Below are 17148 nucleotides of genomic sequence, written 5' to 3' on the forward strand. Positions count from 1 at the left end.
TTTACTTTTTATCTGAAGACAGGGTCTCAGTAAGTTACAAGTTCACTGATTTTTACTCTTAAATTTATTATTTCTTTGTTCTGTGTTTAATTTGTTCTTTAGGGTTTTGTTTTTTGAAGGGGGTACTAAGGATTGAACCCAGGGGCTCTATACCACTGAGATACATTCCCAGTACTTTTCTGAAGGCAGTGTCTCCAAGTTGCTGGCCTCAAACTTGCATTATTCCTGCCTCAACCTCCTGAGTTGCAGGGATTTACAAGTGTGCACTACATCCAGCTTATCATTTAGTGTCTTTAAGGAGAGAGGTTAATTACTGACATGTTCTTCCTTTTAATCTAATACAATCACTTAATGTTGTAAAGTTCCCTCTATTGCTTTTACTGTATACTACAAACTTTGGTATGTTTTGTTTCCATATCAAGTATCTGATAATATTTTCTTCTCCTTTCTTCTATGACATTGGTTATTTAGCAGTGTGTTCTTTAATTTATAATATTTGACGCTAATTCAGAAATCAGTTTTATATTGATTCATACTTTAAGTGCATTATGATCTAGAGGGTGTATATTGCATGATTTTTATTATTTGAAATTTGTCTCATAGCTGAAAACTGGCCTATATCCACATTATCAACTGAATGCTTGTGTCTCCTCAAAATTCTTATGTTAAAATTCTAACTTCCAGGATGAAGGTATGAGGAAGGGGCTTTAGGGAGATAATCAGTTCATAAAGGTGGGGCCCTCATGAAGAGAAACAAGAGTGGGTTGCCCTTCAAAAAAAAAAAAAACCAAAGAACAAAAAAGAACAAATTAAACACAAATCAAAGAAATAATAAATTTAAGAGTTAAAAATCAGTGTCTTGATCTTGAACTTCTCAGCCTCCAGACCGGAGAAAGGTCTGGTAAACCCTCCAGGCTATGGTGATTTGTTATAGCAGCCCAAGCTGACTAAGACACTTGGTGAAAGTTCCATATGACTTGAAAAGAATGTGCACTCTGCTCTTGCAGAAAGATTATTCTAGGTGTCAATCAGCCTAAGTTGATTGCTAGTGTCTTCCAAGTCTTCTGTACTCTTAAGATTTTTCTGTCTAAATGTTCCATCAACTTCTATTAGAATAATTTTACCTATACATAAAAAGTATGAAGAGTACAGTTCCCACACAACCCACACCCAATTTTCCATATTAACACCTTAAATTAGTACTATATATTTATCACAATTCACAAATCAATATTGATATATAAAACCCATACTTTATTCAGATTTTCTTAAGTTTTCCCTAATGTCTTTTCTCTATTCCAGAATCCCACCAAGGATACCATCGTAAGTTATATGTCTCCTTCACCTCTTGCCTCTGACAGCCTCTTGCTTTTTGATTACTTTCACAGATGTGTACTGGTCAGGTAGTCTGCAGAATGTCTCCCCATTAGGATGTTCTGGTAGTTTCTGATGGTTGAGGTCTTTGAGAGGGAGACCACAAGGTAAAGTGCCGTCTTCAGTGCACACTACCCGGGACACACACTGCCAACATGACATAACGTGCAGTCGACTGATTATCTGGCTCAGGCAGTCTGTCAGGTTTCTCTAATGAGAAAGTACTTTTTATTCTTCTTTTCCATATTGCATTCTCTTTAAAGAAGTTACTATATGCAACCCACACTTTACAGAGTTGGAAGTTACATTCTAACTCCTGAGGATGGAGTACCTACAAAACCTATTTGGAAATCTTCTATGAGAGAGAGATTTCTCTCTTCTTCTCATTTATTTTATTCAAACATTTATATCATTATGAATTTATGGACAGGTTATTTTATAATTTTGGCTATAATACAATACTATTTTATTTCACAAATTTTTTCAGCTTTGGCTATGAGGAGCTCTTTCTACCCACTCCCTTAGATAGCTGTTGTGTGTGTGTGTGTGTGTGTGTGTCTCTCTCTCTCTCTGTCTCTCTCTCTCTCTCTAAGTACTTCCTTATCTTCTGTGGCTATAGGATGTTCCAGACTCATCTTGTATGTTTCCTGTCCTAGTCACAGCCATTTCTCCAAGGAGTCCTGGTTCATCAGAAAATATTAGAACTTGCTGTATTTTGTATTTGTTCCTGATGCCATGTCATTACTTTTGGGCTTGCTCAGGTCACTGTCTTTTTTATCTCTTTGTATTTCATTATGGATCATTTCTGATATCCCGTGCTGATTTTCTCCTCAGTTATGTCAAAGTTTATCAAAAAGCCCAGGGCATTCTTCATTTGTGCTACTGTTTTCCATTTCCAGCATGTCTGTAGATCCCCATCTCTTTGCATACTGCCCACTTTACCCACATGCCTTCAATATGTTGATCATGTTTATATGAAATTCTCTTTCTGGCAGTTCTAGCATTTTTGAGTTGAGGTACATTAATACTTTCTCTCAAGACTTTGTTAGGAGTCTTCTCATCTATAACTTTTGGTTGACAGATGGACATCCGAGTAGGAGAGTGGAAATTGGTAGACACAGCATTTACACAAGAATGGATCCACCTTTTTTCCTAGGAGTCCAGATGAATCAATCTAGTCAGCAGCTGAGCTAGGTTTGGGTTTTATTGTTACTCTGATTTCCTTCAGTGCACTAAAGACTTTAATTTTGTCTCAAATTACTTTGCATTTTTGATTAGGGCCAATGTGCCAAGTTTTTCCTCTATGTCTGCTCCACCCTTAGCTTAAGATCTTCTCTTTAAGCTGGCTCCTCCCCACACTAGCCTTTCCTATGGTCTCAAACTATTGTTACTTGTTCCTTAATACTTGGAGGCCTGGAGGAGAAGGACAGGGTGGGGTGATGCTCTACTGTGTTTTTCTGGTTTGGCCTCAGTCTGAGGGTCCCTAGGCTGTGGAGGTAGGGCATCTCTAATGGTCTAGACCATGTGTTCTATCTCTGTGGTCTAGACCAAAATGTGTTCTAGCCTCTCCCACAGGATAGAAGCCCCCCCTACCCCCACCCCAGGTCTCTTCCTTCGATTACAAATGGTCTTCATTGTGTCTTCAGGGTTAAAGGGGCTGTTTCCCTTTCCTCAGGGGCTTAGGAGTCTGGGACAAGAACAGAGAAGAATCCTAGAGAAAAACTGCCTTTCACCACTGCTGAAGGTGGCCTGTGGTGGCGGCTCTCACTCTCTAGCGTCCGCCCCCCCCCCCCAGTACTCTCTGAAGGGATTGCGGGTGTATGCCAATCACCTGGGTATCCATACCTCCCAGGGTTTCTTCACTCTGCTGACCCTCAGATACACTCAGATACTCCAGGAATTAAATAAAGTATTACTCCAATGTTTATTTTAAAAAATCTCTCTGAATTGTAATTTTATCAAGATGAAGAAATTATGTATGAAAACATACTTCAGCTGCCACAGTTAAAGATCTGAACCATAATATGCACTTACCCCTTCTTATTGAGTTTTACTCAAATAACCTGGAATCATTTCATTTTTTTTTCAACATTTGACTTCCTGTTTCAATTATCCTTTTTTTTCAATTGTTTATTCTTAACATTTAAATTTATGATATTAACTTACTTACCTCTACTTATTTCTTTTTTCTTTTCTGGTACTTAGGATTGAACCCAGGAGCACTTTAGCACTGAGCTACAGCCCTAGTCCTTTTCTGTTTTGCTAAGTTGTGGAGGCTGATCTAGAACTTGTGATCCTCCTCCTTCGCTTCCCAAGTAGCTAGTCATGCAACTCTGCACTTGGCTCTACCTGTTCTTGACCATAACTTTCCAGTATAATTTCCCTATCTTAAGCTCATTATTCTTATTTTTCTGTTTGGTTCTGGTGAAGTCCTCATTAAGTAACTGTACCCCAGGAACTGAGTTCCCACGGGGGTGAACATGCCTCTTCTGCTTTTGTACATCCAGAGTGTCTTGGGCTCACAGCCATGCCCTTAAATGCCAATATTTATTCAGCTTACAAATGAGAAGCCTGGCAATTGACTGGATTTACAAGTAGCCTATTTTCCTTATCCAGACATTTGTAAGACTTCTTTTCACCTAGGATTCAGAAATTTTATCAGGATAAAGCTAAGATCTGAGTCTTATTTTAAAACTTGATCTTGCTTGGAATTTTGTAAATCGTTCTCATGTGAGGACCAAAGTTCCTTTTGGTCAGAAACTTTCCTCTACTTTTTATTTTATTCTTTTTTTCTGTGCTCTGTTTAAGTGATACAATTATGCGTCTTTTTTCACTTTCCTATGCAAAACTTTAGGCTTTTTCTTCTATTTATTTCAAGTCACAGTAGTCTGTATAAGCTTCACAGTACAACCTGATATGTTTTTAATCCACTGATGGAAAGAGATGGTGTGATGGCCTTAAAGCATGAGCAGCAAGGCAGTCTTGCACCATTTGATTAATGAAACTTAAGTTCTTGATTATATGACTTAAATTATGCTTTACCGGGGCTAGGGTTGTAGCTCGGTGGTCGCGTGCTTGCCTAGCATGTGTGAGGCTCTGGGTTCGATTCTCAGCACCACATACAAATAAATAAAAAATCTAGATGGCTAAAGATTCCACATGCCAAGGGCAGACTCTCCATCTCTTCATGTCCCCTGGTTCACTGGAGGTATGCAGTGAGGTAGGGAAAATTCCAATCTGTAAACCACATATTCCCAAACAGTTACATACACATGTCTTTTGCTTCAAGAGCAGTTAGAAAACTGTGACAAAAAGTAAGTGCAGTAGCACTGGAGATAACTGTCAAGAGTAACAAAACACATACCTAAAGAATGGTTCAGGGACAGGAAGCTACACATAGGGAAAACATTCTATACTCCTGATTGTGAAATACTTAGCAGCAGAAATCTTTTCTTAAAACCTTAGCCACCTGTCCATCTGTCTTAACCAGCCTCCGAAACTGCAGCACCCTCACAGGTAAAACCCAGAACAAACAACCCAAAGTTAGGATCTGCAGAAAGAATCAGGAAATGCAAACAGTCCCTGAATCAACACTTGTAGGAGAGCTGCCCACCATCCAGGAACACCCACTTATAATTTTCATGAACAAGAAACAAGCTACTTAGTGTTTGAGCCACTATCCATGGTTTTGATTTGCCTACTATAGCTTTTATTTCAGTAATATTTCTAAGTACTATAAACCCAAATAACTAGAGTCTAAATAATGCTAGTAAATAATATTTATCAAACCACATTTTCAATTGCACCCCCATGATACACAGCAATCCTATAACTATTATCATTCACACAGAAGATTCATCACCTGACACTAAAGAGCATGCTACTGTGGCTTATCTACCAAGACCTTAACTTAACTTCTAAAAACAACAAGGATCACTTCATATGATAAAAGGACAGCTTACGTCGGTTAACTTCTAAAAACAACAAGGATCACTTCATATGATAAAAGGACAGCTTACGTCGGTCGCCGTGTCTCAAGCAAAGTCAGCAGAATCTGGATCGCACTGACTATGGCTGATTCATTTTTCTCCTTATGGAAAATATTTGATAGAAGCTGCTCGATGGTTTCTTGCCTAGGGAAACAAATCAACAGTAATGTACTGACTGCAACATCATGTCACACAATAGCTCAAGAAGGGCTTACTGCACATGGGCATCTCTGTTTCACATAATTTACTTTGATATACTTATTAAGGGAGGCAAGTGTTTGTGATTATAAATACCACTCTCATAGCTACTGATTCCTACCCAATCCTCCCAGCAAAATAATCTAGGCCCTGTGTCACTTTGGTAATCTTGTTGAGACCAACAAGTATTGCAAGGCTGGATGTCACCTCTGGCTCAGATGAAGGTGGTGGTGATAGCTGAGGGAGATAAAAAGACTTAGAACGCCTCACCTCCACATAAGGAGGAACACTTTTCTTTTTTTTCTTTCTTTCTTTTTTTTTTTAATTTATTTTTAGTTGTAGTTGGACACAATATCTTTATTTATTTTTATGTGGTGCTGAGGATCAAACTCAGGCCCTCGCACGTGCTAGGTGAGCGCTCTACCTCTGAGCCACAGCCTCAGCCCCAAGGAGGAACACTTTTCAAAACAGCAAATTAGAAACCATAAATGTTTTCCCACAAAAGTATGAATGCAGAATTAAGAAAGCTCTAAAATGGGTAAAAGAGAACATCAATCACTGCCTTTTACTCTATAGTTAAAATTTGGTAACCTATTACCCCAAAAGCATTCTCTGCAGGCTCTTCCCATTCCACTTCTCTCTCACATATGCAAGATCACAACCAATGGAAGACATAATGGATACCCTCCAAGAAAACTTCTTAATATATTTCAGTAATTTTCCAAATCTATGTGAATTAAGAAAAGGATCTCCCTTATAAATGTGACACATAGCTAGATTGTCCCTGGCTACTCATCTGGAAAGTTGCCAGACATCCCAAGGTATAGCTGTACTCACTGCACTGCACAACAGTTTCACTAACCATCTCTTTCCAGACTCAAGCTGCAAGTAAGAAAGAATCTCTATTAGGGAGAAGCAAATAAAACTGGTATCTAATGTTAACTTCAGAGGGTCCCCTTGAAGGAAGTCAGTTTCAGACCCACACTCCCAGAGCAGCACCAAAATGGATTGGAAGACCAATAGCCAAGAGTACTGTAAATGTCACACAACACACTGAAGTCTATAGAATCTATACAGGTCAGGAACTGTGCACTGGAAAACAGATTGCCTTCTACAGTATATATGTACATTCTTCAAAAGGTGGCTCACTCCAGGTGGAGGGTACTGGAGCACACACCTGTACCTGTTCTCCTCATCCAACAGCAAGAGCACTCTTTCTATTAGACAGCAATGTCACACTTCCACACCTGCTAAGACCTAAAGTTAAAGGCTAAAAGGCCTGAGTATTTCATGGCTACATCAAATTGGAAGGCTGCCTTATTCATGAAAGAATTGGTGATGGAAAAAAACAACACAGCAAAACCTTGATCATCAATAGTCAACGATACAGTGGATATGCCATACTTGGAGTCTTACCTAAACACAAATATCCTCAAATACAGAGAAAATCATAAACCTCAAGGACTAAGCTTATCAAACAAGGTAAAAGGAAATGCCTTCACATTCTTTACATAAAAAGGCATTTATTTACACAAGAGAATATATTCACTTTTCTGCTTAGTTACTGGTAAACACCAATAATTTATTCATGAAGCCACCTAGGTTCTTTACCCTATCTATGGGGTAATGGCTCCTCCCTCCTAGCTTCTGTTTTTACATAGGTGGCCACAGAAAAGACCCACTTAAAAAAAAAAAATTGGTTCAAATGGGATAAAGACACATATAGTCCAATCCAAAAATAACTGTTCACTCACATAAAGAATATTTGAACTCCAAAATTTTCCAGAGCTACTAAATGGAATGCACTCATTTAAGCCCAGACTGCCTCCCAGGCTAGATTACTAAACACTTTAGCCCACTTAACCACATTCTTTACCATTCTCTTTATCCTCAGCTCATTTCAGACTCAACTCTGAGTACAAACTTATATTCATCCACATGATAGTACCCCATCTGTGGGCTCCTGGCCATTGTAATACAGAATTAGGCAATTCATTTGTATATTATGAACTACCAGAAGATTGGTTTAAAAATCATCTACACTGTTATGAAATAATTACATTTAAATAGATACTTTACATTATTATATAATGTATTTACCAAATATATACAGATGCCATGATGATTAACAAGGGTTTCTTAAACTCACAGAAGTCTTCTGTCACTGTGTTTTTCATAATCAATGGACAATAAAAGAACCATCACAATGTGAGAACACACCAGGAGATGGAAGGTTTGATTCCCATTCCCTATGAGACTGTGGGAAGCACAATGAGAGATGGTCTCTCCACTGCCAAGTGCAGTGGAGATTTTATTTGGCCACTGACTCATTAGGTCCTTGTATTTGAGAAAATTTACTTTAATATTGCATGATACAAATAATGAGCATATACTTATCTTCATTCAAGAACTTACTATTGACTGAGTTTTAATTACAAAAGCAAGCAGAAACATGAACCCCAATGGCTCTTTGGCTCATACATTTGGCTCAAATAAAGCTATGTAGATGGAGGGCTGTGGTGGCCTGAGGAACTCAGATCACTATTAAGCTGTCAAATGTTTGGGTTGACTCTGCACAGGCCACTCACTACATGTGGCCATCAACTGACACTCAAAATGGAACTCATCTGATTTGACATGTGCTAAGTGTAAAATACATGCTGGATTTCAAGACTTTTATATAAAAGCATTGAAATTGTATGTGACTTTTATGTTTACTGGACAGCAACATAGTATACAATATGAAATTGCTAATATTCAATATTTTTAACCAACCTAAACGGGACTTTTAGAAGGTTCAATCTAAAGAATAATATTAAAGATTTGAACGCAGAAGGTGTTGTATGTTTAAAGGGAGTATGTATGACCAAGCACAATAGTGGACATATGTAATCCTGGCTACTTGGAAGGATAAGGCAGGAAAATCCCAAGTTTGAAGCCAGCCAGGGCAACTTACTGAGACCCAGCCTCAAAATAAATTAAGTGATTAAATCCACTTTGGATGAATAACTGGAATAAGTATTATTAACACTCTATTAATATAACTATTAGCTGTTTGGATGCAGGTCAAATGTCTGCACATGTTGACAGTAAACATTCTTCCAGGAAAAAAAAAAAATACGAAATAATATCCCAATCTGGAAAGAGTTCAGGTCGCCCCTAGTCAGCCCAAGGACAGTAAACCCTAGGAAGATCTTCTTGAGAAACTGCCAATTAAAACGGGTCAAATTCATATGTACCCAAGACTATTCTTCATCAAAAGCTCCTGGAGGTGTTGACTACAGCTTTGATGTGAGTATCATATCTTAGGGTGGCTCTGTAGACTTCTATGTTACACATGTGACAAGTTCGAAATCTACACATAAAGGTCACTCGTTCACCTTCATCCCCTGTGGGTTTCTACTGTGTGCCACAAAGGCTGTATGAGAAGCAGGCTTCCTGCCTCTTACCACCACAGGTGTTTTCAGGACACAATTCCAATAGCAGGAACACTTCACTTACCAGTCACTCTTGAGGTAACACATCAAACAGCACCAATAAGAAAAATGAGAACAGAGTTTTAAACATACTTTTCTAGAGTGGCAAGCAGGGGGTCTGGTTCTGTACTGTTCTGAACTTGTAACATCTGGTCTCTGCTCAGGCGAACGATTTCACAAAGTGACTGTGAAGCATTTGAATGCCGCTAAAGAAAAAAAGTACAGTTTTAGTTACGAACCTATTGGAAGTTAACCTTATAGCAAAAAGGGGGGGGGATTTCATAAGAAATAACACAAATTAACACTGTCCATAAGCTTCCATGAGCAAGAAGTCAATCTGGAAAGGAGCTCAATGTAAGCACTTGCTGTTCAGGCTGAGGGGTTTTCCTTTACAGTGCTGGACACTGCTGTCTTGCTAGGTGCAGCACATGTGATTCAAGTTCTGACCAGGAGAAGCTCCATAATTAAACACTTGGAAAGAATATCTTCCCCAAACACACTTTCATCAGCATCAACACATGGACATGCTAGCTTTAAAAAAAAACAAAAACAAACTCCTCAAACAACAGGAAATACAACTTTGAGTAAGACACCAATGGATAAGGGCACTAAACCGTATCTCCAAGTACAGAGTGGGCTTGCCTGCCTTCCAGGGAAGTTCTGAAATCTCAGGATCCACATGTGTTACACTCTGGCATGTGAAACAGCCTAGCTCACAGTGAGTGCTGTTCCACTTTAGCAGAGGGGGTAAGGCACCAGGATCGCCAAACCTTCCCACTGGAATCAGGAGTCTAACACTCCTTGATGAATGTAACTGGTCAGTGCAGCTTCAACCTGCAATCTATCACTTAACACAAAACATGAATATCAGCAAGTTAGTCCAAAGGCAAAACCAACTTTCTTCAGAGTAAGGCAGGGAGGTGCTGAAGTCAGCAGTGCTTTGTCTTTCTCAAAGACTTGCTGCAGAAGTCTTTGAGACTGTACCCCACCAACATGTTAAGCAATCAGGTTGTGCCATAGACCTTGTTTGTAGAAATTACTCCTAGAGTGGAACAGGCCCTGCTCTTCACTGCTCACCATTCTCTGCAGTGGCCACACTTCCAACATGTGAGAACAGTGTTCCTGCAAAAACAGGCCCACAACAGGAGAGCTCAGCACCCCTGTTAGCCCCCACGCAGGAGTTCTACTAGCCCAGGGGTACTCCCTTAGCACACAGCACAGGTCTATGCAGGGATGCGGTTAGAACGCCAACTCTGGCAATAGCAACAGATGTTACAAAAGAGCATGTACTGAACAGCCCAAGAGGAAATGAGGAGGTGACCACACTCCTTTTCAAAGCTTGGTTAGGATAAACTCCAGGTACCAAAAGGTTTTAAATGGACCAGAGTAGAAGCAGTTAGATCCATTTAAATTCCACAGAAAATTCACCTCTGGGAAGTGAATACCCTCTGGCTATGCACTTCTTCCTTTGCCCTGCTTCAATTTGCAACCTAGAGGCTTCTCCACACAGCCTGCATCACCCTATGGGGAAATGATGATGGGACAGAAGGAACTCTGTAGGTGGAAGGGTCAACCACGGGCAGTCTTACATGGCTTGGCCTGATAAGTGAGGTGACAACTTTACAGACCTCAGAGAGACACACCAACTGTGTCATGACAGGTGACTCCTCAGCAGAGGGCTCGGTCTGTAAGCTCCAATGCCAAGACAATCTTTAGCATCCAGGGCAAAGGCCAAATCCATTGGAACATTAAATCCAGGATCAGGAAGAAAACAACAAAGTTACCAAAGGGTATGATGGTGACCAAGATACTGCTAAGTGCAAAACTTTAGCCAGACTGGATGAAATGAATACATTGTTTGCATTAAAAACAGGTATACAAGAAAAGGAAGTGTGGACAGAAGAGGTTTGTAACCAAGGGAGCAGGTTCAGCATGAAACCCTGGGGCCTGCTGTATCATATTTCTGGAAATTTTCTGGCTTCTAGCAAAATGTAAAATTATTTATAAAACAGTCAACTCAAGAATGACAGATTATCCCAGCAGCTCTGAGGGCTGAGGCAGGAGGATGGCAAGTTCAAAGCCAGCCTCAGTAAAAGCAAGGTGCTAAGCAACTGAGTGAGACCCTGTCTCTAAACAAAATACAAAATAGGGCTCAGTGGTTAGTGCTCCTGAGTTCAATTCCTGGTATTAAAAAAAAAAAAAAAAAAGGAATGCCTGTTCTGCCCCCTTCTCTATTATCTTCATGACTATACAAACAAGTATGTTCTGTGCTCAAATAAATATTGCCTGTATTTTTTTTAAAAATCAAATTTATAGGCACATAAGAGAACTTACATCTTCTTCTTGCGATGGGTGAACTATTTCCACAAGCCTCTGGATGATTTTCTCCTCATTTAACCACTGCAAAACACATTGTAGAAGCAATCATAGCAATGAGCGACTCCTGTTCAAGCCCCAAGGAAGATTAACACACTTGGAAATATCCATCACATTTTAAGTAGAATGTTACGGGTTTCTCTGGACTTTGAACACTACAGAAAATTAAAAGTCCCCCAAGGAAAATGCCAGTGAATATATTATTTTAACAGTAACCAAGAACACCAGCAACACCCCAAATTACAGTACCTACATAATCTACACATAATCTACAGTATCCACATAGTCTCCAGCCATGGGGTAGCATCTAGACACTCAATTCAAAGGGTCTTACTTTGGCAGGGGTTGGGTTGAGGGGGTTAAGAAAGTTGGAATGTGCATACTTTGTGTGAGAGAGATGTGTTCTTAGCTTCAGAAAAATTGATAAGAGCCATACTTAATAACAAGCTTCTGGGTCAAGAAAAAACAGAATGAACAAAATGGGCCCTTTAGATTCCAAAACCAAACCCACTTCAAGAAATACAGGGGCTAGGCAGTGAAGCCACCATGGAATCAGAGTTCATCTGCCCTATCATGTTGGCAAAGAGTCACCAGCACAATCCTAACAATCTCTTCTTAGTCGCTACATGAAATGCAATGAAACAAACTATGAAGAGCGTTAGAATAAGAAAAAAACAAAGAGATCTCATGTAATGGCAAAAAAAAAAAAAAAAAGAAAAAGAAAGAAAGAAAGAAAGAAACAAAAAACCCAGCTGGCTTAGTATTAGTTCCATAAGGAACTGAAACAGCATATATAAAGGCAGCTCACCATCTAGAAACTCCACTAAAAAAATCCCACTGATTAAAGGGAAATAGACTAGGTGGGAGGCACAGAGCAAGAAACCAAATACAATTTGCCCAGAGAAGAAACCCTGATAGCATCTCTGGTTCCTCAGGAAGGATATATCAAAAGAAAATGTAAACAAAAGCTATTAGGCAGGCAGCACAAAGGGAAAGGCCCAACTTTGTACTTCAGGGGCTGGGGTTGTGGCTCAGTGGTAGAGTGCTTGCCTAGCACACGTGAGATACTGGGTTCAAACCTCAGCACTGCATAAAAATGAAATAAAGATATTATGTCCACCAAAAGGAGTGCATAAAAAAAACTATTTAAAATGTGCACATGAGTCACCTAGAAATCTTGCTCAAATGCAGATTCTGATTTGGCTGACAGGGGAAGACCCAAGATTATGGATTTACAAGTCTCACAGGTGATATCCTAAAACAGAGGACACCAAATACCTGTGTGGGAGGGGCACTTCTGACTACCTTGGAGAAGCTAGGAGCCCTGATGGAGAACTCATCAGACCTGAAGCCTACCCCCATATAACTACCCATAAGCACCTACATTCCAAGGCCACTTTTAGACTAACCCCCCCCATGCCCGCCACACACACATACACTCAGGATCCAAAATCAAAGTAAGACATTCAGAAGTTTCTAATTAACCTTCCCCCAACTTGTGCTTTTATTAGCCACTTGACCTCCCCCCCCACCTCGAGAAGAGCCCATTTATTCTTTTGGAAATGGACTCTAAAATTCAACCCAGAAGTGACCAAAGGAATAAATCCAACTTCCCTATAATGGTCTAACATGAAGAAGACCCTCCTCCCCCTTCCTCTATAGTCTTTCCCAAAATTCTGAACCTCTTTTTGAGAAAAGACGCCTAAATTAGGTTTCCCAATTTAAGGCCTCTGCCCGCAAGCAAGTCCCAAGACCCCCACTAAGTGCACTCAGCTGGTTTCCCCACAGTGACTGCAGGGAGTGGGTCACCTCAATAGATCTAGCCCTGATCCCATCACTACAAACGCATGCCCACCCACCTCAGCAGAGATTGCTCCACACTGGACAATGCCTGACAGACCTTCCTCTCACAGATCTTACTGTGTCTTTAAAACAGCATTTTCAATAAATCTCATTTCTAGTGAAATGAGTGAGTTTTAAGGTTCCAGGGTAAGTATTAAGAGATGAAATGGATTAGGAAATGGTTCCAGGAGGCAGAAAAAGGGAAGGGGGATAAAGGAATAAAGAACAGTCAGATGAGATGGGACAGAGGAAGATCCAGGAGAAGCCTGTTTTCAGTATGAGTGGCCCCATCCCACCTAAGACCTTCACCTGTTCAGGAGACTCACATCTTAAAGTCACCATCTGTCTACATTTTAACATACGTCCATGTGATCTCTGACTTCCTTAGGCCACACTCCTAAGTACACCTCTATGTTCCAACTTTCAGAAGCAGGCCTGTCTATCCTCTCAGGAAAGCCATAGAGCACACACTGCTGACACTTCTACTCCTACCACCAGACCCCGCTTTGTCAGTCTCAATCCATTCTACCTCGTCACCCTCACAAAATACAGACCTGCAAAGGGGAAAAAACTGTTCACACACAATGTCCCACAGACAAGGAAAGGGCATCTCTTAAATTCTAGTCCTGCAAAATGTCAACCTCTTTCTTTCTTGGAAAATTCCTTCCCTGTCCCCAAGTGCCCCAGACAACCTTCTGTGACCAATCCCCTGGGACCCCCAGCATTCACAGCCCGGGCCCACACCACCACCCAACCAGGTCAGCAGCAGCTCAGAACTCTACTCACATTCAGCACATCTTGCCTGGGCTGTGGAGGCTCAATACATGTCAGGAGCCGGAGCAATAAATCCATGATGGCAGAAGTTCCTATATGCTTTATAATAAGGTCTACAAAATCCCGTTTCTTCTTTAGGAAATCCACAATCTAGAGGGAGAACATGTAAAATATGGAACGACATGTAATGTGGGAATTACAAACCTGAGAATGTTTTAAGTACTGATCAACACTCCCTCTAAACTTCTGCCACTACTTTAGGCTAAGGAAAGTAAGTGCTGGGTCAGAAATTAGGTGTCAAACTGGAAACCTTGGCTAATGTTCCAAACCCTTAAGAGAAAGCTCCTTAACTAGTACTCATCCCTTAGTGCAAATACAATAACAGAATCTTATTTCTATTTTTTTTCGTTGTTAATTCTCAAAGAATAGGGATAAAAAACTTAACAGTTCTTAACAAATTTTTTTTAAAAAGTACTAAAAAAACCAGTCCTATAAAGAGAGAAAAAAAATTAACCATTTTATAGTTTATGGGTATAAATCAATTTTATTAGACTTAAAACTAAACTACAGAATATTCAAAATCCTAATTATACTCCAGTAAATAAAACAATTCAAAATATAAGGATTTCTACTTCAAAGTAACTAACTCACCTGCTATAAGACTGGATTTCACTTCAGCAATTCACCTGATTAACATAAGAAGGGTGCTGATAGGAGGCTGAGAGTAGCTATGCCGAGGCAAGTTGAAACAGTAATGGAAATGAGGGCTCTGTCCTGCCCTGTAGAGCTCTCTGTGCCCTGATTCCTGTCTGTGTGCATCCACCACCTTCCAAAACCCTACCATGTGTCCCAGGAGCAGCATGGCCCAGTGTGGCAGCTACTGCCAGAGAATCTCACTAAACTCAGTGGCTGGAGATTGAATAAGATTCACAGATGAGAAAAACCAACATTCAAGCAGGTTAAGTATCATCTAGAGCAAAAAGGTGGCTGTCCTGCAATTCAATCTCAGCCTGTAAAAGCCACAGGCTTTCTAGAATCCTGCATGAGGAGTATAGTAATCAGAGATGACAACAACAACAGCTTTACACAATTAAGCACAAATACAGGATTCATTATCACATTCTGCTTCCCAAACAATATTGTGACATAAACCTTCAAGAAGTGACTTACTTACACCACTCAGTAGTTATTTGAAAGAACAGTGAAGGAGAAAGAAAAAGTCATGTGACCAAAACCTTCCATGATTCAATGGCAAAAGCACTGAACCTGAAGCTTAAAGGCATGCCAACCACCACTATTGGCAGCACAGTGAGGACAAAGATGTACCACAGATGGTGCCAGGAGGTGTTATACCATGCAACACTGAAGTCCTAAAGCTGGGCCCTGCTCTATAAGCTGGACAATGTCTTTAGTGACCATGCCACTGAATGTTTGTCATTACCTATACTGCAAGACCTGACTAATATTGTCATGCCTTTATCTACACTTGTAATTCTCAAAAGGACAGAGGATCCCCATTTGACCTTTCTTTGAAACTAAAAGACCAAGAGCTGTCAAATCCTCTCATTATCATTCAAGGGGTTATGCACAGAACTACAATAAGCAACAGGGTGACAGGGTTCTCTCCCCACCGGCACATGCCGTCACTGCCACACAAAGGGCATGTCTAACTTGGAAGGCCAATACAAACACTCAGAGCTCCAAAACATCTTGTGGGTTGTCACCCTACAATTTATGCACACTGAAAATCATGGGTCATGATTTGGGTCCCAATGGTACAGAAATGAGGAGAAGTGAAGCAGTAGAGTGACAAGATGGTTCGCATTCTCCTAAAATAGCCACCATTACTGTTATGTCTCAACAGAAGGCAAAAATGGAAGACAATCGGTATGAGCAAACCTCAGTTTGGAATTATTATCCAGGACAAAAGAACAGTATTTCCAAAATACTTAGGAAGGTTATCCTATGGAGAAATGACACCATCTTTCTAAAATAAAACATGTGCCCACTTTGCCTTGGCATAGGACAGAACATGCTGGGTCCAAAATAGTTCCAATCCTTCCATGTGTGCTGATAGCAAGAACAAGTCACCAGAGCCTGTTTTCTACCATGAAGGTCACCAGGCTCGACTACTTTTGCCCCACGTCATCACACCCCTACTCTGCTACAACTCTGACACAAATATCATAGTTTGTAATTGAACATCTGGGGCTCTGATTGTTCTTGTGCATCTATTCCCATAAATGAACTGGTAAACAAATCCTTTTTCACACCAAGGTCCACTAGAGAAATAGTACTAAAATTTTAGCATGCATTAGAGCTGAGTTGGAAGGCCAGCTAAAAACCCAAACTGATAACTAGGTGTGGTGGTGCACATCTGAAATCCCACTTGACTTGGGAGGCTGAGGCAGGAGGACTCCAAGTTCAAGGCCAGCTGGGCAACTTAGCCAGACCCTGTCTCAAAATAAAAAATAAAAAGGGCTGGGAATGTGGCTCAGTGGTAGAGCACTCCTGGGTTCACTCCCCCAGTACTGCAAAAAAAAAACACAAATAAACAAAAAGACCCAAACATCTGGGTTGCTGGGCACCTCCCCACCACCACCCAGAGTTTCTGATTCAGAAACTCAAGAACTTGCATTGCTGACAAATTCCCAGGTGACACTGAGGATTCAGGGATGACACTTGCAGAACCACTGCATATATCAGATACATGGAATCAAAGTCCTAAATACATATGAATTAAGGAGGGAGGGGGAGGGGGGAGAGAAGGAGAGAGGGAGAGAGAAAGAAGAACGAGGAGAGGATTCCTTTTATAATATCGATGATAGAGCTCTTCTCTATACTTTGATGATTTTACAGAAACACTTTGGCCTTATTTCTGCACTGGAACTGACTCAAACCTCCTAAAATCTGTACAGTAACAGATTCTGATTGGTGATATATTCGAAGATTTCTTTTTCTTTCAGTTATGGATATAACTGAGCCAGTGAATCTTGTTGACAGTTGCTTTTTTAAAAAATGTTTTTACTATAAAAAACAATGACTATTATTTCAATAAAATTTTAAGCAAGTTCATAAAAATGTAGTTCCTGCTTTATAGGCATGGGGTCTAATTAGGA

The 17148-nt window shown here is 40.2% G+C and overlaps 1 protein-coding gene across 33 annotated transcripts in view; it reads right to left on the bottom strand.

The window, feature by feature from the left end:
- The window catches only part of Ppp6r3 (protein phosphatase 6 regulatory subunit 3), a 135654-nt gene that overhangs the window by 51762 nt on the left and 66744 nt on the right, over positions 1–17148 (bottom strand). For all 33 annotated transcript variants that reach the window (XM_078045462.1, XM_078045458.1, XM_021731730.3 and 30 more), the window contains 4 exons: positions 14042–14179; positions 11372–11437; positions 9131–9243; positions 5394–5507 (listed from right to left, as the gene is read on the bottom strand). In XM_078045462.1, coding sequence (XP_077901588.1) covers positions 5394–5507; positions 9131–9243; positions 11372–11437; positions 14042–14179 — 431 coding nt within the window. The remainder of the gene's footprint in view (positions 1–5393; positions 5508–9130; positions 9244–11371; positions 11438–14041; positions 14180–17148) is intronic.

The sequence above is a fragment of the Ictidomys tridecemlineatus genome, chromosome 4, assembly GCF_052094955.1.
Source record: "Ictidomys tridecemlineatus isolate mIctTri1 chromosome 4, mIctTri1.hap1, whole genome shotgun sequence".
NCBI lineage: Eukaryota > Metazoa > Chordata > Mammalia > Rodentia > Sciuridae > Ictidomys > Ictidomys tridecemlineatus.